This window comes from Muntiacus reevesi, chromosome 19 (genome assembly GCF_963930625.1).
Source record: "Muntiacus reevesi chromosome 19, mMunRee1.1, whole genome shotgun sequence".
Lineage (NCBI taxonomy): Eukaryota > Metazoa > Chordata > Mammalia > Artiodactyla > Cervidae > Muntiacus > Muntiacus reevesi.
The window spans coordinates 40,540,622-40,562,625 of record NC_089267.1 but is presented as its reverse complement, the minus strand read 5'-3'; the positions used below and the strand labels follow the sequence as shown (position 1 = coordinate 40,562,625).

Here is a 22,004-nt window from a genome sequence, read left to right as displayed (position 1 = left end):
GCAATCAGCAAACACCATGAACCAGGACTGATTTTTTTTTCCCCTTGGAGAGCGAAGTGTCACACATTTACCAACACACCCCTAGGTGGAATGGAGAGGTGCACCTATAAGAATTTCCACTGGGAGATGCTGGGGCAGCAGTCCCCACCCTCCAAGTTCTTTCAAGTTACTGTTTCTCTTCTCTTGTTCTCACATGTCCTCATCCCTTACCTTAGCCAATCATTCGGATGTGTTTAATGTATCTTTTTGTTTCCATTCTTGTGAAATGTGTTTTGTTGTTTTGTGCACATATATTTATGTTTCATAAGTGACATTACAATATATTTCATTTTGTGTCTTACTTTCTTCACTCAGATCCATCCATGGCACTCTAGGTGCAGATGATCCACCGCTTCTTGCTCCTTTGTTGCCTAATAAATACCAAAGAGCATCCACTACATTTTGCCCACCCACTCTCCCAGTGACATTCTCCCATCTGACTCCCTTCACCACAAAAAACACAGCACTGATTTCTGCTAGTCTAATTATGAGGGTAAAAAGATGCATTAATAGTCTGACATACACTCTACTTAAGAGTGCTTCTGCCTTTTGGTACCTGCTACTGCCCAATGTGCGTTTAGCATTTCTCTGAGGGCTCTGAAATTGGACAAAACTCTCTTGAGTCTGCCACTCATCTCTTCCCCTCAAAGATACACTTGCTGGCCCTTCTTTTTGTCTCAAGTTTTGGTTTTTTGGGGGGTTTGTTATTAGCTAACAGATCAGGTACATCAAAAGAAGAATGGTGAAAGTCAACAATTTTGCAAGATCCTGAGGACAAGATCACTCACAATGCACTTGATTCCCTTGTAGAGATGTCAACAGCATTCAATGGAACTTTGATTCTGGGACTTTTTTCTTAAACCTAGGGAGACCTTCCCCAAGGCGGACAAGTGAAAGCCTAAAGACTTCAGTCAAAGTAGAATAGCATGTGTCTAAAATGGGCAAGTTCTGTTTAGAGATCTGTACTGGTAAAGCCCATTTCTGGAACCCCACTCAGAGGGGTTACTTAGATACTTCCCCACAGAATGTGTAGGGAATTTTCTTTAGGATTGTAGGAGAAAATCCTTTAACTTTTGATTCTGACATAAAAGTGAGGCTAGAATAATAGCAGCAAACTCTTTGGATTCAAGAAAATAGTATTAATTATGTGAAGACAAGGCAGGCACCACCATATGCTGAAGTATATGCCTTGTCATGCCTGACACTGTGCCTGCACTGAGATTTCAGCTAACCAGATACAGTGGGGAGATGTGGGTTTAATACATCATGTCGGAAATAGCAGGATACTTAGCAACTCTGTCTCAGCCCTGAGAGCCAGGAGAGTCAGGAACCTGCATTCCGGCAGGTGTGCCTCCTGCCATGGTCTCACCTGTCTACATGGGGCAGAGCCAAGGTCCTCAGTCTGCTTAAACCCATGTGCATCTTGAAAATCAGCTGAAGGCAAGAGACATTAGGTTTTGTGCTATTAACGATCAGAATCTTCTCTCCAAGCTCAAACAGGCTTCTCACCTACAAACTAATGAGACTTATTTGAATCATGGAACTGTGCTCAGGAGATAGTAGGTGTTACAAATATTTTTGCTAAATGAATGAACTTCTTTTAGAGGTAGAGATGATTCTTAACTGCATTCCTTGTTCTATTTCCTGTGGCACTGAGAGGTTTCCCGAGTCTGATACTGGGGCAGATCCAGAAGCTCAGAGACAGTGAACAGTCAGCAAAACCCCAAGTTAAATGATGGGGGACCACCAGGCAGACAGAAAAACAGATTTACTCTGCATAGCTACACAAGTGGCAGCATGGAAATCAAGAGCACAAACTTTGGAGTCGGCCTGGCCATCATTAGAGGCCCCCTGCTCTGCCAGCCATGTGACTTTGACCAAATTAATCTCTAAAAGCATCCCCATCTGTAGGGTGGGGAATACAAATATCTATCCCACCAGGTTTCTGTGAGGAATAAATGGAATAACGTATGTCACATCTCTAGCACATTCCTGACCCACTGCAGGCGCTCAGGAAATGGGAGCTCTTATGGAAAACAGAACTCCCTGTAATTTAGGGCCCCACTGTCACTTCTGAATACACAGTTGTCACACTGCAGGAGACTCTGGAAGGAGAAGCCATGGCATTCCACGTTCTCAACCTCTGTTGAAGACATGTTCACCATCTGGACTACACACATTAGAAGGATGAACAAATTCCCACTCCTTAAAATAAAGTCAACAGACAGGCTTTCCTCTGCAGAAATGTTCTGGCACCAGCCACCACACTTGGCCCTGATGCTGAAACATTTGTAAAGCTGCCTCTTCCCACTGACCTGAAAGCTACATGATGGCAAGGTGACTAGACCACCAGTGGAGGAGGGGAACCTTGCTGGGCAGAGGAGGCAGGGTTCAATACGAATGTATCAGAACTGAGTATTCCCCTCCCTATTCAGAACAGGTGAAGGGTTTCTTCTTTTCTTACTGATCCAAGGGCAATTCAGTGAAGACAAAATCCTTCAGCCCCTGACTGCTTCTGCAGCTTCACGAAACTCCTCCTCCTCTAGTTTCAGCCTTCATTGGCCTCCTTTATTTGTTTCCTAAGAGGTTCTTCTCACACCCCAAAGCTTGTTTGCATGCTGAACTTTTCACCTAGTTAATTCCTCATTCTCAAATCTAGGCTAGCCATCCAGTTCCTTGGGGAAGTTTTCCCTGATGACTCCACCAAGGACCAGTCCCCCTTGTTTCATAGCATTAAGGACCCCCTCATTAATAAACTTATAGTTTGTAATTTTTAAAAAGTCAATTCTATTTGAACACAATAGGAAACCACTTAGTTCAGTTCAGATCTAGCTCTACTAAGTGTTAAGCTTTCCATTTCTGGAATGTTCACAGTGTGTTTTTTGAAATTACATGTTTCTGCACCCTCTGGACATCAGCACCAGGCACCATCTCATTAGAGGGGGAACTTCCTAGAAATGCAGACTTTCAGGCCCTACCATGAGAATTCAGGTTCCAACAGACTGAGAACCTCTGGCAGATGGGGCCCCATGACCTGGTTAACGTGCAATCTGGTGGGTCTGCCCCTTAATGGATGCTGTTGGAGTCCCACCCAGATCCCCTTTGCTGGCACACCCACTCCCTCACCGTTGAGGGCCAGCTAACCACTCACAAAGGCCCTTTTGGAACACTGCCCTTGGCAGAGGGAGCCACCCTGCCAGGCCAACTACCCCTTACCTGGAGGAGACTTCAATGACCAACTGGCCCCTCTGCTTCAGCTGGTACTAATTCTGCAAAACAGTTCATGTTTTAGGGCCTCACAGAGGATGGCAGTGAGCCTGGACTGCAGAGACCACACTCTTTTTTTTTTTTTTTTCAGAGACCACACTTGCTTCTGGCCTTCCCTGGCCCCATACTGCTTCTCATGCACCTTTTCTCCTGAGAGCAGGTCCTCAATCAACTGCACAAGAACCCTAGTCTCAGACTCTGCTCCTCAGGAATCCGATCCATGGCAATTACTTTCATAATCTCAAAAAATTTTCTCTTACCAGAACATGTCTGTCCACAAATGGCCACAATTATCTCACCCAGGGCAATGTGAGAGCCAGCACCCATATCTAAAATCAGACAAACTAGTTTCAGGTCTGAATCTCTGTGTTTTATATTGCAGGCGGCTCAGGGGGTGTTTAGTTTCTGAGATGGTGTGGTGCACACACAGGCAGACTCAAATCTTGGCACCGCAGTTTGTGTGGACCTCTTCCTGCTTCCTCACCACAAAACGGAAACAGCAACATTGCCCAAGACACAGAGTTTTTACAAGAATTAAATGAGATGGTATATATACTTTTCAGGGCCTTAGCTTTCTTAACAGGCTTAATTAGGGAACTTACCTCACAGGGCTTCTGAGATCCTCACCAGCTATGATCCAGGAGAAACTCTCAGCAGTGTGCCTGGCATGCGGTACACACTCAGGTAGGCCCAACATTGCCATCCAAGCAAGTGGGCGATGAATGTTCGTGTCTTTTCCATAACTGGTTTGGGGATTTTAGATTTCTCTGGAAGTTCAGTGTCCACTGCATCTCACCATTCCAATAATCAGAATAATCTGGTATGGAGTTCTTATTTCGGAGAACTGGCTTTTACAAGTAAGCCCACTGAAATTCTCTATTACCGTTATCTGCAAGACAGCAGCAGCAAAGAGCTCAGCTTTTTATTGAGCCTGACTCTAAAGAGGTTTAGTCAAAACGACCGACCGAAGCCGCGGGTCATCATCACACTCCTCAGATTCCTCTTTGTTTTCACTTCCTTCTCCTCAGCCGGGGCAGCAGGGGTGGAGGGGTGAGACCTCCTGGCGGGCAGGCCCGCAGCCCCGGCACCGCAGATGAGGCACCCAATGTTGACACTGGCCAGAGCCTCTGCAGACAAGCCTGGCCAGAAAGGCCCCCCGTTTACACGCCGCTCTAATGAGGGCACTGGCCTTACCCTCGGGGACGGTCACCTCACCCACCTCACCGTCCCGTGCAGGCTGAGGCGAAGAGATGCCAGTGAGCTCAGCGGCCCGAGGCCATGCGGCGGACGGGGGCGGCCGCACGCCCCACGCCATGTTACTCGCCGACGGACCCACCACCTTAGAGGCAGCTGAGGAAACGGACTTTTTTTTTTTTTCCTTTTGGTCGAAAACAAAGATACATACGGCCAGAAAGGATCTAAAGAACTTCGCCTTCAAGTCTTGTTTCAACTTGCTTATGGAGTAAACCAGGCTCCCGTCCCCACCAGCCCTGACCTGCGCACGGCCGTCCGCACAGGTGTGCGCGCTCGCTTGCTCGCTCGCTCGCTGTGGGAAGCGCGCTCCTGTCACAGGCCACGACGCACCCTACGCCACGTGACCCCCGGGCTAAAAAACGCTTGGTAGCTTGATCTTATTTTACTAAGAAATATTATTGAATGATTTATAATTCGCCAGTGAGGCAAGAGAAGAACATGCATCCTTTTGTTATCAGTTAATAACAGGTTTGCCTTGAGAAACTAAATCCCATTTAATCCAAAGTGGAAAAGAAAGAGTGAGCTGAAACTCCTCCAGTTTGGCAACAGGGCGGGCTTGGCAGTCGACCAGGGAAGGGAAGGTCAGTTGTGCCTCTACTGCATGGCTGGGAAGCGGTCTGTGTAAGAAATGCGCTAGGGCTTATTTGATGACGTCTCCGTCATTCAGCTGTGACAGACTGCACCCCGACACCCAGAGTGTGGAAGCCCGAGAAGCCGTTCCCCGAGTGCCCCTGCCCTCCCCTGGGAGCGGGTGGCGAAGCCCCACGCAGACACATAGGCCCATACGTTCCCAGAGACCTCTGCCCTAAGAAAAGAAGATGTTAGGAGACCGTATTTTTATAACATTTTATGTAACTCATAAAACAGTGCTTGTATAAAAATTCACACAGTTGCTAGAGAGCATACAATTTCCAAAAAATGTCCTGGGTTTTTGTTACATTCAGTTTTCTAAGGGTGCACTCAAATCAATGGTAAAATGCAGACATTATGCAATGTTTCATTATCTTTGGTAAAACTATTCTCATTATTTTGTCTCCTCACAGTATTAACTCTGATATCCACTTTGCGCAGGGTCTGCTATCACTAGGATGTCAGAAAAACATTAAGGCTGGATCTACAAGAGACATGTATCTCTGAATGACATTAAGAGTCCCTTGGCCCAGGGCCCCCCCACTTCTTTTCTTTTTTTGCCCTATAGCATGAGAGATCTTAGTTCCCTGACCAGGGATGGAAGTCGCGCCCCCTGCAGCGGAAGCACGGAGCGGCAACCACTGGCCCACCAGGGAAGTCCCACCACTTCATAGCATCTCTCTCCATGGTGAGGCAGGGTTAAGAGCTCAATGGCCTCCAACCTGAGGTCTTGAGACCCTCCTCCTCGATCGGGCAAGAAGTAAACATCTGGGGCAAAGGTGGAAAATGAAGCCGTGTCTGCAGGAACCCAAGCGGCCATGCTATGGCGTGGTCAGGCCAGTGACTCTTAGCATTTAAACAGTTAATCCGCTTACCACTAAGTAGATCCCATTGGTTGGTTGATGATTGCTGCTGACGTGGTACCCCCTCCCACCAAACTTAAAGCAAGGAAGGCTGGGGGCCAACACTGAGGGGGCGGGGCACACTAACACCCATGACACCGGGCACAACTTTATTCCCTGTCAGACCTGTGTTGTCATGGAGACACAGCCAAAGTGAACGGAAGCAGGGTTAGAACACTCAGTACATTCATGACTATCTTCGTACATTCTTTTAAAACTCAACTAACAGAAAAACGAGGGACACTACCACCTATTGTGACGTGCTATTTTACTCAACATCAGAATGTGTCTGTGCTACTTCTGGATGTGAGGGAGAAAAAAATTCCCCAAACACAAACAAGTATTAACAAAAATCAAAGAATTTAGATGCGGAGGGAGTAGGGGTTTTGCCAACAGATTTTATGGAAAACATTAAATTTTGAAAAAAATTTAGATATTTTATAATTCTATTGCTTCATGTAAAAAAAAAAAAAAGCCCCTGGAGCCCACCTGTATGGCTGGACGCTGAGGACACCACACAGACACAGGGCCTGCAGGTGGTTCCTGGTGAGTCAGTCCAGAGAGACAAGATGCAGCTCACACAGAGAGCATCCACCTCTCTTCACTGGAAGGGACTCTGAGATTTGGGGGAAGAAGCCCCATGCAGGAAAAGTATTAAAGAAACCATCAAAACACGGTTTCCAAAAACTGAACACGCTCTAGGTTATAAAGAGATATATTTAATTCCTAGAACCTGTTGACGTCTCTATTGTGGGTAGACAGGATGATTAAAAAAAAAAATTATTAAATGATTGTGCTTCTGAAGTTGCAGGGTCACATTCCACCCTCTAGAAAGCAGGGCAATTTTCACATGGCTTGGAATCCTCTTGGATACATCCTAGAGACCAGAACAAATTCCACAGCACCCTCCCACCCGCAGGACTGGTGAGGGAGGGAGCCACTGCCATCTTTGGGTGTGTGCACGCACATGCACGCAGGCATGCGTTTGCGTGCTGGAGAGACTAAGGCATCGAGAAAGGCCCAGGAGAGGGGGAAGTGAGTCTCCGGCTGCTCCAGTCCTCCTCCTTTCCAGGCACAAAGAGGTTGAGCTTGTTATTCATGTCGGTCCCCTTCATCTCACTTCAGTTTTTTACTAAGAAATGTGTGTGTACACATGTATGTGGGTGGGTGAGAGAGAGTCATTAAGTCCCTGTGTGTTTCCAAACTGTAATAATTTCGGTCTGCAGTTACAACGGAAATAATCTGTAAATGACATTTAAAAGCAAATTTACCAAAGTTAGATCGGCAACTTCACACTGCTCAGAATCCTGTCATTAAAAACAAAAAAAATGGCTGTGAGTGCAGGCAAAGTTCCATCATACAGTCACTAAAGCTGAAGTCCTTATCAGTATGAAGAGAATTCACAGATTGTTTCTATTATTTCTGCATTTTAAGGTAGCAAAATATTAAGCCTTTAGGTTATTAAATTAACATTCCACAAGGGTTTTACGACTACCCTGTGTGATTCATCAATTTATTTTCTAGCTTTCTGGTATGATGTATTGTGTTTAGACTGTTCCCTTTCCCTCTTAGGCACTAGCCCCCAAAGTCAGGTAGGTAAAAGTATTGTTTTTACATTAAGGACTTTACCTGTTGGGGAGTTTCCTGGTTGGAATCCTGGAGAGCATGCCACTGGCCTGGAGCAGTGTGACCTTCCCAACCAGGGAAGAGAAAAGAGGTGTCTCATCCTGAGGCCGACGGACCGGCCAGATGTAGGAGAGCAGGACCTTCTGGGGGCCCAAAGGGAAAGCTCTGAGTGGACCCCGGAAAGGGATATGGGAGCCCTATTTCAGATGGCCTGTGTCCTTCCAACACCAGGTATCCTCAAGAGAGCCCATGGTTGAGGCCCAGCCCTGAGGAACAAGGGTGTGTACTGACTGCAGGAGCCGACACTGAGGTGTGGTGAAGCCACCATATAGCTCCCAGAACCTGGGTTTTATACAAATACACACACGCAAAGTAAACAGTTCTTGGTGAGCCCAATGGGGCCCATCCTTAAACAAGAAGCCAAATATCCACACAGTTTTCCAAGGAAATGTGTTTGTCCCTCTAACTAGCATCCTTGTATAGGAAGGAAAGAGGGCAGTGGAAGGACACAGCTCAAATGAAGACATTGTGACGTGTTTCCACATCTATCTACATTCATATCACCATCATCACCATCCAGTGTTCTCGTCTACAGGGTGAGCACAACATTCTTACTGGCGCAGCAGTGTGAGACAGGCCAGGCCAGGCCGTCCCCATAGCCCCTTCCTCGGCACACAGTGGGAGGGAGAGTGCCACTGACCGTGGTCAGGAAGGTCACTGAACTACTCCATCCCCTCCACCGCCATCCAAGAGGCGTCCTGACTCTTCCAGAATCCGATGTACTAATAAAAGACAAGGTCAGTAAAATCCGTCTCTATGCCACCTGAAGCTATCGGCCATCATGCATGAACATGGCACTTCTAAAAATTTCATATATCTGAAACCATCTTAAAAAAAAATTCCCAGTGACTGAAGTCATCTTACAGTACTTCATCTCAAATATTAAAAAAAAATTTTTTTGAGTAAAATGGCCTCCACAGAGCCCAATGATTTTCTTAAAAAGGGTTTCTTTTTAATTTTTAAAAAAAAAAATTTTTTTTATAAAAATGGAAGATGTAAAATGTGGGAAGAGGAACAAGAAGGTTGTTTGATTTGCATTTCAAATAGTGAGGGGACCAGGAGGACGCTGCCGAGGAGAGGGAACCCTGACTCCTGAGGCCCCTCTGCCCTCGCAGCTCTGTTCTCCCCAGACTCTGGCTGCATCACCAGGAACACAGGACAAAAGTCGTAAGTACAAGAGACCAAATGCGAGGCTTCTTTGTCGTGGCCGTGGCCGGCTGGGCGAGCGCGTGTGCAAATGCAGCAGGCCCCGCCGCGCCGATATAAGGTGCGCGGCTGCGGACGCGGCTCGGGCTCGTGGTGGTGGGGGGCAGGGGGCGACGCTCAGTGCCCCACGCACCCCTCACTTCTCCACCTTCTTGGCTTTCTTCAGGATGTCGCATTTCTTTCTGTTGGGGCGGCGGCAGCGTTCGTCGATGCTCGGGATACATTCGTAGTGCCACACCTCCTCCATCTTCTCCACCGGGTACACGGCCTCCACGTAGTGGCGGATGAGCCGCAAGCGTGTGGGGTCTAGCTGCTTCTTGTTGCAGGCCCCGGAGTGGTTGTACTGCAGCCGCAGGTTCTCGGCGGTGAAGAGTTCTGGGAAGAGCCGGACGAGCAGCCGCGCGGCGAAGTTGCCCACGGAGAGGCTCTGCTGCACGATCTCGCGCACTTCCTTGTCGGACAGCAGGTACGGCGAAGGCACCGGGAAGTCGGGCGAGGGCACCACCAGCTCGTCCAGGGGGATCTTGCAGAAGTCCTTGCTGCTCCTTTCGGGGGGCAGCGGGGGCCCCTCAAATTCCTCCCGGAACCGCTCGGGGTTGATTGCATAGCTGGCCAGGTCCCTGCATTCGGGGCCCGGCACGTGGACCTTGCGCTGCTGCTGGTAGGAGCGCCGCTGCTCCGTGTCCCGGCGCCGGCAGCGCTCGTCCAGCTTGCCCACGAACTCCAGTGTCCAGACACGGTCATTCTTGGCCCGTGGGTAGAGCAGCTGCACGTAGTGGCGGATGAGCTTGATACGGGATGGGTCCAGCTGCTTCTTGCCCAGGGAGCCGCTGCAGTTGTACTGCTTGCGTAGGTTCTCGTGGGTGAAGAGCTCCGGGAACAGGTGCACCAGCAGGCGCGAGGCAAAGTTGCCGATGGACAAGCTGCTCTCGTAGATGCTGCGCAGCTGCTCCTTGCTCAGCAGGCAGTCGGCGCCCGGCACTTCGAAGTCAGGCTGCGGGATCTCCAGCTTGTCGAAGTCGATGGGCACCAGCCAGATCTTCTTGGACCGCCGGCCGGGCCGCTCGCCCTCGAAGCTGTCTTCCACCTTGACCACGGAGATGTCATCGGGCAGGCTGGACGAGTCGTAGCAGTCGTCTCGCGGGGGCTCGCCCTCGCTGCCTGCGTCCAGCCCCAGGCCCTCTAGCTCGTCATTGATGCGCTGCGCACACTGCTGCAGCCAGGCCTCCTCCTCCTGCATGTCGGGGAAGTAGATCTCCGTGTAGTTGCGGATGATCTGCAGCCTCTGAGGGTCCAGCTCCTGCTTGCCGCCATCCCCGTAGCAGCTGTACTGCTCGCCCAGCTTCCGGTGGTCGAAGAGCTCGGGGAACAGCCGGTGCAGAAGGAAGACCGCGAATTCGCCAGGGGATGAGGCCTCGTCCAGGAACTCGGTGAGGTCCTGCGTGTCCACCACATGGTCAGAGGCGATGGTGCTGCTGCGGTCCAGGGACAGGGCCTCCTCCTGCTCCTTGCTGTCCAGGAAGTGGCCAGCATCCACCTGAGGCTCGGCCTCGAAGAAGCCAGACACCTGGCCGCTGGGCTGGCTGTCCTCCATCTCCCGCTGGGCCCAGAAACGGCTGAAGAAGTCGTTGAGCTGGGGCAGGCACTCGGCCTGCCACACGGCCGTGTCCTTCACCGACGGGTAGTAGACCTCCACATAGTTCCGGATGAGCTGCAGGTGCAGCGACTCCAGCTTCCGCTTGGCCGCGAAGCCGCAGGCGCCACAGCCCCGGGAGAAGTCCACGTCGCTGAAGAGCTCTGGGAAAAGCTGCACCAGCAGGCGGCAGGCCAGGTCGCCGCCCGAAAGGCTCTGGTCCACGATCTGCTTGAGCTCGGCCGCCGTGAGCTGATACTCGGGTGGCGGCTGGAACTTGGCCACCATCTCAGTGGGGCTCACCTGCTTCTTGATGCGGCTCACCTCCAGGGAGAGCAGGTCCACCTTGCTATGCAGCTGCGACATGTTGGAGGAGAGCGTGTTGAGCATGTAGAACATCTTCTGGATGAGAAAGTAGATATTGGGGTCACTGTCGGTGGCTGCTGCGGGGCCACCAGTGTCCCGCTTCTGTGTTTCGTTCAGGAGCCGCAGTGGTGAGGGGCTGTTGCTGGGGTTCACCTTGTCTGAGAGCTCATAGGTGTTGAGCATGTCCCCTGCGGGAGGGTTCTTCTTCTCCATGATCTTGTGTGAGATGCCATACAGAGGCTTCTTGTAGGAGGGTGTGCTCACGTCGTGGCTGGGATCCTCCTCGCCTGGCCACACGGAGCCCAAGTTCTTGCCCCGGCCTGCCGGCTCCCCGTTGCCCTGGCAGGGCGAGCTGTTCTCCCGGTTCCGCATGCCTGCTAGGAGCGCCTGGAAGACAAAAGGTACGTCAGGTGAGGGTTCTGATCTATGTCACACACAGAGGGAGCCAGGTCAACCTCAGGAGCCTATGAGAAAGTGCTTCCTTTGCCTGGGAACCATTCTGTGGGTCCAGAACACACCATTAACCCAAACCTGCATCCCAGGGCCAAACTTGCTTGCTCTCCCTAACCCCTGAGAGGCTCAGGCTGGACCCTGGAGGCCTTCAATTCCTGTAGGACACCATCCCTGAACTTCCTGTCCATAGACTGCACACAGATGCTGACAGGCCTGGCGAGAGCCCATGAGGGATGGGAGAGAGACCCCAGGAACAGGAAGTGCTCCTGTGGCAGCCTGGCTACGGACAGGTCACCTCACTGCCCTGACTGCTCTAAGACAGGCAGGAGTCCTGCCAATGGCATCTACAGAAAGCACAGCCTATTGCCTAGTTTGCAGACTCTAGGAGAGCAGGCGTCTCTACTATGGACAGCTCCCAAGATGCACAGTGCTGAGCATGGACGAACTGGAATCTAGAGAGCCATAGTCAGCTGCCAGCTCTACCAATGCCTGGAGTCATGTCTTATTTCAGGCTGAAAAGGCCCAGAATTGCCCCAAGCCTAGCCAACTGTGGATTCCGTGAAGTGATGAGGCCTCCCAGGTTTCTAAGTCTCAGTCTCCTAGTTCCAGCAGCCCTTCTCAATCAGAACTGCCGAAGAGTTTTAAGCCCCAGGTCCTAAAGCACCCACTGTGTGTAATGAATTAACACCTTTCCTATGCATCTAGAAAGGTACTTTCGATGCTCTCTCCAGCCTTGCTCAATAGAAGACAGTGAGAGAATTAATGATTTCAGGAATTATCTCCTCAACTTGCCCATTTGACATACTTTGCAGGTCCACTCTCAATGTACTCCCAGGCCCTGTTCAAGATACCAAAGCTTGAGTCCAAGCTTCATACCAGAAGGCAACTGCCCTGACCATTTGGGATCCCAGAGTTCTCACTGTTTTCATTAGTGGTTTTCCCTATTGCTAGGCCCTGGATGGTTTAAGAGTTTTACTGACATATATATGGACAAATGATTTTCAACACAGATTCAAAGGCAATTCAGTAGAGAAAGGAGAATCTTTTCAACAAATGATGCTAGAAATATTGGGCATACATGTGCAAAAAAAAAAGGAAAAAAACTTTCATTCTATATGTATCATATAAAAAATTAACTAAAAAATGGATCATGGATGTAAAAATAAAAACTAACTTGAAATTCTGGGCTTCCCTTGTAGCTCACTTGGTAAAGAAGCCACCTGCAATGTGGGAGACCTGGGTTTGATCCCTGGGTTAGGGAGACCCCCTGGAGAAGGGAAAGGCTACCCACTCCAGTGTTCTGGTCTGGAGAATTCCATGGACTGTATAGTTGATGGGGTCGCAAAGAGTCGGACATGACTGAGCGACTTTCACTTTTCACTTTCAAATTAAAATTCTAACACCTCTAGAAGAAAACATAAGAGCAATCCTTTATGACACTGTTTTAGGCAAATACTTCTCAGAGGTAACACACAAGCACAATACATAAGAAAACAAATTAACAAACTGGACTTCATCAAAATTTAAAACTTCTTTAAAAAAATGAAAAACAAGCCTAGACTGGAAGAAACCAGACATATCATTTATCTGATAAAGGACCTGAATCCAGATTACATAAAGAACACTCAAACTCAATGACACATAACCCAATTAAGTTTCAACAATCACTCTGGAGAAGCTATATAAATGGCAAATAAGCACATAAAAAGATGCTCAGTGGGACTTCCATGGAGGTACAGTGGTTAAGACTCCACACTTCCACTGCACAGGGCATGGGTTGGATCCCTGATCAGGGAACTAAGATCCTGTATAAAAGATGCTTAAGAATGGGACCTAATGAAAATTAAAAGCTTTTGCACAACAAAGGAAACTATAAGTAAGGTGAAAAGACAGCCCTCAGATTGGGAGAAAATAATAGCAAATGAGGAAACAGACAAAGGATTAATCTCAAAAATATACAAGCAACTCCTGAAGCTCAATTTCAGAAAAAGAAATGACCCAATCAAAAAATGGGCCAAAGAACTAAACAGACATTTCTCCAAAGAAGACATACAGATGGCTAACAAACACATGAAAAGATGCTCAACGTCACTCATTATCAGAGAAATGCAAATCAAAACCACAATGAGGTACCATTACACGCCAGTCAGGATGGCTGCTATCCAAAAGTCTACAAGCAATAAATGCTGGAGAGGGTGTGGAGAAAAGGGAACCCTCTTACACTGTTGGTGGGAATGCAAACTAGTACAGCCACTATGGAAAACAGTGTGGAGATTTCTTAAAAAACTGGAAATAGAACTGCCATATGACCCAGCAATACCACTTCTGGGCATACACACTGAGGAATCCAGATCTGAAAGAGACACGTGCACCCCAATGTTCATCGCAGCACTGCTTATAATAGCCAGAACATGGAAGCAACCTAGATGCCCATCAGCAGACGAATGGATAAGGAAGCTGTGGTATATATACACCATGGAATATTACTCAGCCGTTAAAAAGAATTCATTTGAATCAGTTCTAATGAGATGGATGAAACTGGAGCCCATTATACAGAGTGAAGTAAGCCAGAAAGATAAAGAACATTACAGTATACTAACACATATATATGGAATTTAGAAAGATGGTAACGATAACCCTATATGCAAAACAGAAAAAGAGACACAGAAGTACAGAACAGACTTTTGAACTCTGTGGGAGAAGGTGAGGGTGGGATGTTTCGACAGAACAGCATGTATATTATCTATGGTGAAACAGATCACCAGCCTAGGTGGGATGCATGAGTCAAGTGCTCGGGCCTGGTGCACTGGGAAGACCCAGAGGAATCGGGTGGAGAGGGAGGTGGGAGGGGGGACCGGGATGGGGAATACGTGTAACTCTATGGCTGATTCATATCAATGTATGACAAAACACACTGAAAAATAAAAAAAATTAAAAAAAAAAAAAGATGCTTAAGAACATGCATGACATTAAAACCACACTGAGATAGCATATCACTCCCCACAAGGATGGGTATAATCAAAAAAGACAGATGATACTGAGTGACAGAGATGACATGAAGGAACTGGAACTCTCATAGGCTGCTTGGGTAGATATAAAATGGTATAACCACCTTGGAAAACAGTTGGTATTTTTTTTAAGAAGTTATATGTTGGACCATATGAACCAGGTATATTTCATTCCTAGTTATTTATTTGCCAAGCAAAATGAAAGCATATGATCAAATACTTTTATGCAGATGTTCATGGCAGCCCTGTTTATAAACAGCTCCCAACTGGAAACAACCCTAATTTTTATGAACAAGTATATAGATACACTGTGTTTACAGCAGAGTACCACTCAGCAACAGAGCTGACCAACCTGGTACTCATGATGAACCTCAAAATAATTAAGCCGAGGAAAAGAAGCCAGATAGATAAAAGAGGCCTGTAGGATGCCATTCGTATAAAATTCCAGGCGAGGCAAACTCATCTTTAGTGACAGAAAGCAGGGGAAAGGATGCAAAGGGACACAAGGCAACTTTCACGGTAACAGGTGATGGATGTTTCTCACCTTGATCGTGGTGTGGTTCCACTGGTATGTACACGTCAAAACATATCAGATGGTATATGTCGTTCATTACATTCCCGTCATAAACCTGTTTTTGACAAATGTTGAATCTGACTTTTTGAGGGCCTATTTAAGCAGAAGAGCTAACTGGAGAGCAGTGGTGGGTGTCAGGGGAGCAGGCAGGGTTGAAGCACAAAGAAGTTCTTCCAGACACGTGCGAGCCTTGGGCAACTAGAAAATGCCAGAGAACCAAGCGCCTCCTTAGGAAGCTGGGGAAAAATACAGCTGTGTAGCCTGACCTATCACAGCACTTGCAGAAGTCTAATGTCCATATAAATTGCCTGAGATCTAGTGAAAAAAAGATTCTGATTTGAGGCTCTGCATTTCTAACAAGCCACTGGGCCTCTCTGGATGGCCAGGGCTAGGAAGACAGTGTCTGTCCCCGGTTTATCTCATTCAGGCAGGTTCAGTGTCGTTTATAAGCCTTCAGACAGCGCTAATGCCAGCATGGCACAGTACCCGAGGCGCCTTCCTCTTGCAACCTTAAAAGAAAAAAGGAAAAACACAGGGAAAAGAGGCAGCCTCTGGGGGGATTGCTACTATAGCAGCAGGTGAGCAATACGAAGGCCTGAGTTGGAAAGAGACCATGGACTGATCTCCCTACTCATGTCCTGTGCCCCCTGCACGGAAGCTGGGAGTTCTTGCCACTGGACCGTCACGGAACTCCCCAGACCCTCTTTTTTAGATCATGGGAACATCAGACTCATATTAAACACAGGTTGATTTTTCTCCTGCATCTCTGCTGACAACCATGAAAAAGAACACTTGCCTTAGTCTCTCAGGAACCTGAAAAATAATAGGATTCTTTCAAGTGTTTTAATGCTCCTGTGTATGTGTGTGTTATTCACTCATTTATGTGTGACTCTTTGCCACCCCATGGACTGTAGCCCACCAGGTTCCTCTGTCCATGAAATTCTCCAGTCAAGAACACCGGAGTGGGTAGCCATTCCTTTCTCCAGGGCATCTTACCAACCCTGGAATGGAACTTGGGTCTCCTGCATTGCAGGCAGATTCTTTACCATCTGAGCCACCAGGGAAGCCCTAATTATCCCTCGGAGGTAGCCAAAAACAAACCTGATAAAGGCTCAGAGGTCCCTGACCCTCCTACTACTGCCCGTGAGCAGAGGGCAGAGGTCACTGGGCTGGAGCGAGCCTGCTGCCCACCCCTCTCCCTCGTGGGGTCTCCTCCCTGAGACTTATCTGTACCCTCACCACACGGCATGATGGTTACATGTGGGACCACGTCTTCCCTACTCCATCTCCAGTGTCCTGCAAAGTGCCTGGAACACAGAGTGCTCACTGAACATTTGTTAAGCAGGGTAAAGTGTCTACTGCTCTCAAATAAATGCTTAAGAAAAATGTCCAAAGAGGCCATTAGCTTCATGAATAACATGAGTGTAGGGAGGTATAAGGCCTCCCTGGTGGCTCAGTGGTAAAGAACCCGCCTGCCAATGCAGGAGACACGGGTTCGATTCGATCCCTGGGTCGAGAAGATCCCCTGGAGGAGGAAATGGAAACCCACTCCAGTATTCTTGCCTGGAAAACCTCATGGACAGAAGAACCTGGTAGGGTACATTCCATGGGGTTGCAAAAGAGTCACACATATCTAAATATGACTACAGTCCATGGAATCACAAAAGGTCACATCCAACTTAGCGACTAAACAACAAAAATAAGGGAGGTATAAAGGAGTGGCTGGGTCCTCTGCGTGACCCCTTACATGTCAGCTTCCTGTGTGTAACTCAGGAATATATAATGGTCCCTGTCTCAGGTACCAGGGTAGCTATGAGCACCTAATGAGATAATGAGCATGATGCACTGAGCCCATCTCTGAATCACAGAAAGTGCTTAATAAATATTTACTGTTATAGTACGACTATTGTTAACAGTGCTCTTCCCAAGCCAGAGCAGTGACAATACAACGGGCTTTTTATTGAACTAGTTGTAATGATTACTCTTAACTATTAAATAAAAGGGAGAACTAAAGAACCTAACATGAGTTAAGGAAGGTATAAGTAACTTAAGAACTTAAATAAAAGGAGAACGTTCCTCCAGTGTAGCAGGGTAAGTCACTCATAGAAGGAATTCTTAGAGGTCTGTTTGCCCTAAAGGCTGGGCTGGGAGGAGTCCAAGAAGCACAGGTGAGCTCAAGGTGGGGTTTTAGGCTCTTTTCAGTTCTTTAGTTCTGCTGTCAGCAGAGAGCAAAGGATAATTTTAAAAAGGAAGGAAGAAAGGAAAGAAACCACGTCACACACATCAGAAATATGAAGAAAGGAAGGAATGGAGATGGTTGAAAATCTTTACCCCTGAGGCAGCATGTCGGGAACTGTGGGTTGTCATATGACCCATTTAGAAATGATGACACTGATTTGATGGATCAAGACCAGCATAAAAAAGGGAAGTGTGAAAGACGGGAGAGAAAGAAAGAAAACTACAGAAAATATTAGAGGGCATTTCACACAGTAAATACACTCAAGAAGCTTTGTTCTACTTCTCTGTGTCTATATATTTACATACAAATCCAAATATGTGAACCGAATGGCTCTGTAAGGTGGATTTACACCTGTGGGTCACTGTTGAAAAGCACTGCCCTAATAAATTCAAATCTTCTTGCTAACTCCTATAGATTATAAATAAGATTTTTAGCAACTTACTCACCATTAAATTTTACTGCACCAAAATAATTTTGGAGGTCCTATGGATTATGAGATTTCCATGAGGTTTTACCAATGTACAGAAATTTGAGTGTGTAATGCCAATTATTAAAGAAAATCATAATTATATTACAATTGATTTTGGAAAGGGACAAGTAAAGGCTTTATAACAAGCAGTTCCACTAATACATTTGAAATAAGATTCTATGCAGAGAGAGGTTACCAGAAACTCACATGCCACGCAACAAGAGTACATGTTCTTAAAGGGGATCTGCCTTCATTAACACTCAGAGTAGGAAATAAGCACAGAGAAAAGTTTTTGGGTGAACTGTCTGAACAAAACAAACAGAAGTAGTTTGACTCCCCCCACGTTCCTATTGCAGGCAGAGGCCAGAGTTGATCAGAACTGGAAATCCCCCCAATAACTCTCACTCGTCAGCCTCATTAATAAAAATATTTCAGTTTCTACCAGGCATGTTAGAGATACTGCCATCAATACAAACGTTTTTGGCTAACTTGCTTGAATAAAAAATTAAGTTAGAGTCCCAGCAGAGGGCAATGTTCCTCGCTCCCAGAGACCTTGGATGCACAATTCCTCACAGAACAGGACCCAAGCACCGAAGAGACGGTCCTAAGGTACGCCCACCCCGACGTTCTGTCCGGTCGGCGCTCCGTTTAATTCCGCGAACACTGCCAAGGTGACGATGGGCTGGCTGCGTCTGCTGCTGCTGATAAAATCTCTGCTCAGCTGTCTAGGAGCATCAAGAAATCTTTAAATCTGTGCTACTTGGCACTGGTGTCTGGCTGACACCATCCCCAATTCTCCGAGGCTCATCTTCCAACCAGATGGGAAACCTGCTACGCAGCTCAGGCTCTGCAGTACCAGCATCTCTGCCGGATCCAATCGTACATTTCATCCTTCTGCTAGCACTCAGACCCACGCAGGAATGCCCAGCTCTCTCAGCTGGAGGATCTGACTGATCGAAAAGAAGCTGATGTAAGGTTACCAGTGAGGCATGAGCAGGTTAAGGGGGGACCCCAGGTGTCCATACCCAGTGACATCTTGGGGGCTGGGTCGCCACGGAGAGGCCCCCAGCACTGAACATCTTCTTCAGGACTCCAAATCCAAGAGCAGTCACTGAATTCAGTTCAACAAAAGAGGAATGGCTAAATGGTGCCCACGGAGCCAGCAAACTGGGACACCAAGAAAGCAGCATGCCTCCAGAGTAGGGAATTGAGGATTAATGTGGCATCAAGGGCAGACCATGAAAAAGGGCTGGCAGCACCACTCACCTCCAGAAAACTGAGGCAGGGGTGATGCTTTTCAATTCTAATAGAATGTTCATCTTTATCATCATCCTCCTTAAATAACCAGGTATAGCTAGTGATAAGGAATGGATAAGCTGTCTACCACACAGAGCCAGTAAACAAATATTACAAGGCCCTGGGGACATAGGGAAGAAGCAAGTCTCTGCCCTCGTGGCTTTAATCCCCTGGGTCATCCTTACACAGTATATGGCAAGGATGAAGAATGTGCTAACATGCCCCCAAAAAATAAGAATCGGGGGGGATAAAGCAAATGAGGGGAGAAGAAAAAGACTATTGGGATGGCCAAATATCAGACCAGGAGCTCCTCACAGCATCTTACAAACACCCCACAATCCTCAGGTCATGAGTGTTTCAGTGCAGTTCCAAATCAAGCAGGCCTGGGAGTGCTAGCTTCTCTGAGGCTCACTCAACTGGGAAGGGCCCCGGTGCCTATCCGCTAGGGCTGCTGTGGAAATGACGGCGAACCTCCAGCTGGGACCACAGTGAATGACACTGAGGAGGTCCTCAGTACACCTGCACTGATTGAATGAGATGGCATTCCACTCTCCAGTTGAAAAACAAACCACAGACACACTTTAGGATTAAAAACAAAGATACAAGGAAACCCAGGCAAACGAAGCTAACTTCTACCTGGCATAGGGCTCTTGAATATCACTCCCACTTCTGTGAACAAAAAGATGATTAGCAATAAAAATGCTGGCTACTCACCTCCCACATCTGCTGTATTTGGCTATGGTGCCTTTCCCAGCGGAAGCGCCAAATATGTCTTTATACAGCCTTTTGTTAAATTTTGGAGGGAGGTTTTATTTTTCTTCTAAGCATTGTACTAAATGTCTCTCATGAACAGGCCTTCAGCACTGATAGGGGTTTGAAGTGATGGACCTTTAGCATCAGGGCTGCCAATCAATTCCTCCCCCTCTCCCTCATCCCCTTCCTTGGGGTTGAGTGAGAAGATGGAAGGTACTCAGAATGAAGGGCATTGAGGCCTGGGGTGTCTGGGAAGGCATCAGAAGGCCTCTCTTGGCAACTCCATGTCATTTTCCTCCTGATAAATGTGGAGGGAGGCAGCTGAATACTGACCATAATGGGTGGTAGTTGGAGATGGGGGTTAGGGAGCAATAAATAAACACTTCTGAAAGCTGACGTGGGGCAGGCTCTCTGCTGGGCTTGTCTCGATGCTCCACACAAGGAATCAATGAGGGAGCTGTGTCACTCCCATCACCATAGAGGGACCTGAGTTTGGGAGGTCACAGTGACAGCCAAAGGCTCCATGGTGAACTCCCCCTTATCTGACTCCAGGCTCCGATCATTCTGGAAATGACCATTCCTATGGGCTGGATCAGAGAAGGTGGGGCTCACTCACCTCCTCGATAAGGAGCAGGGTGCTGAGTGTTCTAAGTCACTCCTGACACCTCACACCAGGAACAAGGCTGCCCCACTGGGGTTCTGGCACTTGAGTTCAACTTACATGTAGGAGATACAAATTCTCTCGTCACTGTTATATGGATTAAATGAAACAAGAAAAGGTATGCGGGGCTTCCCTGGTGACTCAGTAGTAAAGAATCTGCCTGCCAATGCAGGAGACACAGGTTCAATCCCTGGTCTGGGAAGATGCCAAGGAGCAATGAAGCCCATGTGTCACAAGTATGGAGCCTCTGCTCCTCAACCTGAGAAGTCCACACACAACTATAGAGTAGCCTCTGCTTGCTGCAGCTAGAGAAAAACCTGCACAGCACAGCCAAAAATGAGATAAATAAATGAATGTAGCCCTCAGCGTTCCATGATGTGGAATGTAGGTCAGTCCTCGTTATAAGGTAATACAAACATGCATACTGAAATCCAGTGAAAATCTTACATCTTCTGACTTTGCTAATTAAGAAGAAGGATAGTTTTTACTTTTCAAAGGCTCACTAAATCTCTAAAACCTATCAACTCCCAATCTGCTGTAGCATCTAACAGAGGAGAATTAAACCAAGAGCAACCCAGTGAGTCCCAGGCTGACACCCCATGTGTGGGCTAATGACAATGAGCTCTGAAACTTGGGCTCTATTGGATAGACATGAAGAAGTTGTAATGCCTACCTGGGTCCCCCCAAAAAGTGTGTGTGTTGGGGGGGAGAGGAGGGGGCTGGAGAGTTTGGGGAAATGTTCTGCTAAGAGTTTACGGTGTGATCTGGCTATCTGCAGGGAGGCTCTGCTGACCAGGCATTCTCATCTCCCAAACTCCCCTCTCTCCTCAGCCTTCACTGTTTTGTGAATCTGTCTTGTCTCCCGTGGGGACTGCAGGCTGCTCGAGGGACCACTGTGACCAGTTTCATTTTCTCTCTCTCAGAATTCAGCCAAGTTCAATATAACCAGCAGGTGATTAAGAAATAAAGCAAATTTATAAAATAGGTAGGTTAGGGGTAATGGGCATATTATAAAATAATTGTCCTCTTTACAAAAAGATTCACTGAACAAGCTCCCCGAATAAATACATAAGATGGACCTGATTTAGGAAAAACCCTGCTGAGCCTCACTTTCTCCAGCAAGGCGCAGGCTATGTGAAATGTAGTAGGCTTTCATTAACAGTCCGTGCTGTCAACAAGTTCCTGCCTTCCCAGGAAGCCCTCACCTCAGGAATAAGCCGCCGCCTCTTCACGCTCGGGACGGAGTCCAGCGGGGCCTCGCCACCCAGGGGCTTTCTCTTGCTGGAGTCCTGGAGGGCAGTGAAGACGCCATCCAGAGGGTGCTTCTCGGACAACCTGGAATTCACGGAGCAGTCCAGGGCAGCATCTTCGGCCTCCGTCTCCACTTTCACAGTGTTATTTTTTAGAACTGTGGCAGAGAGGAAACGGGGCTCAGCGGGGAGACCACGGAGCAGGGCCTGGTTTAGCAGGGTCCCCAGGCATCAGGCTGTACGCAGCCACCTTCTGATATTCTCACTCAAGTAACAGTGTCAAGGGTAATAACGGAACTGGCTTTCCAACCAACCAAT

General features: G+C 47.8%; 1 protein-coding gene across 1 annotated transcript in view; it reads right to left on the bottom strand.

The window, feature by feature from the left end:
- Nucleotides 1-5,438: 5,438 nt before the first annotated feature.
- The window catches only part of BEND3 (BEN domain containing 3), a 33,460-nt gene continuing 16,894 nt past the window's right edge, over nucleotides 5,439-22,004 (bottom strand). The window contains exons 3-4 of the mRNA XM_065911694.1: nucleotides 21,642-21,844; nucleotides 5,439-11,370 (exon numbers count right to left, since the gene is read on the bottom strand). Of these exons, the coding sequence (XP_065767766.1) occupies nucleotides 9,121-11,370; nucleotides 21,642-21,844 (2,453 nt within the window). The 3' untranslated portion in view covers nucleotides 5,439-9,120. The remainder of the gene's footprint in view (nucleotides 11,371-21,641; nucleotides 21,845-22,004) is intronic.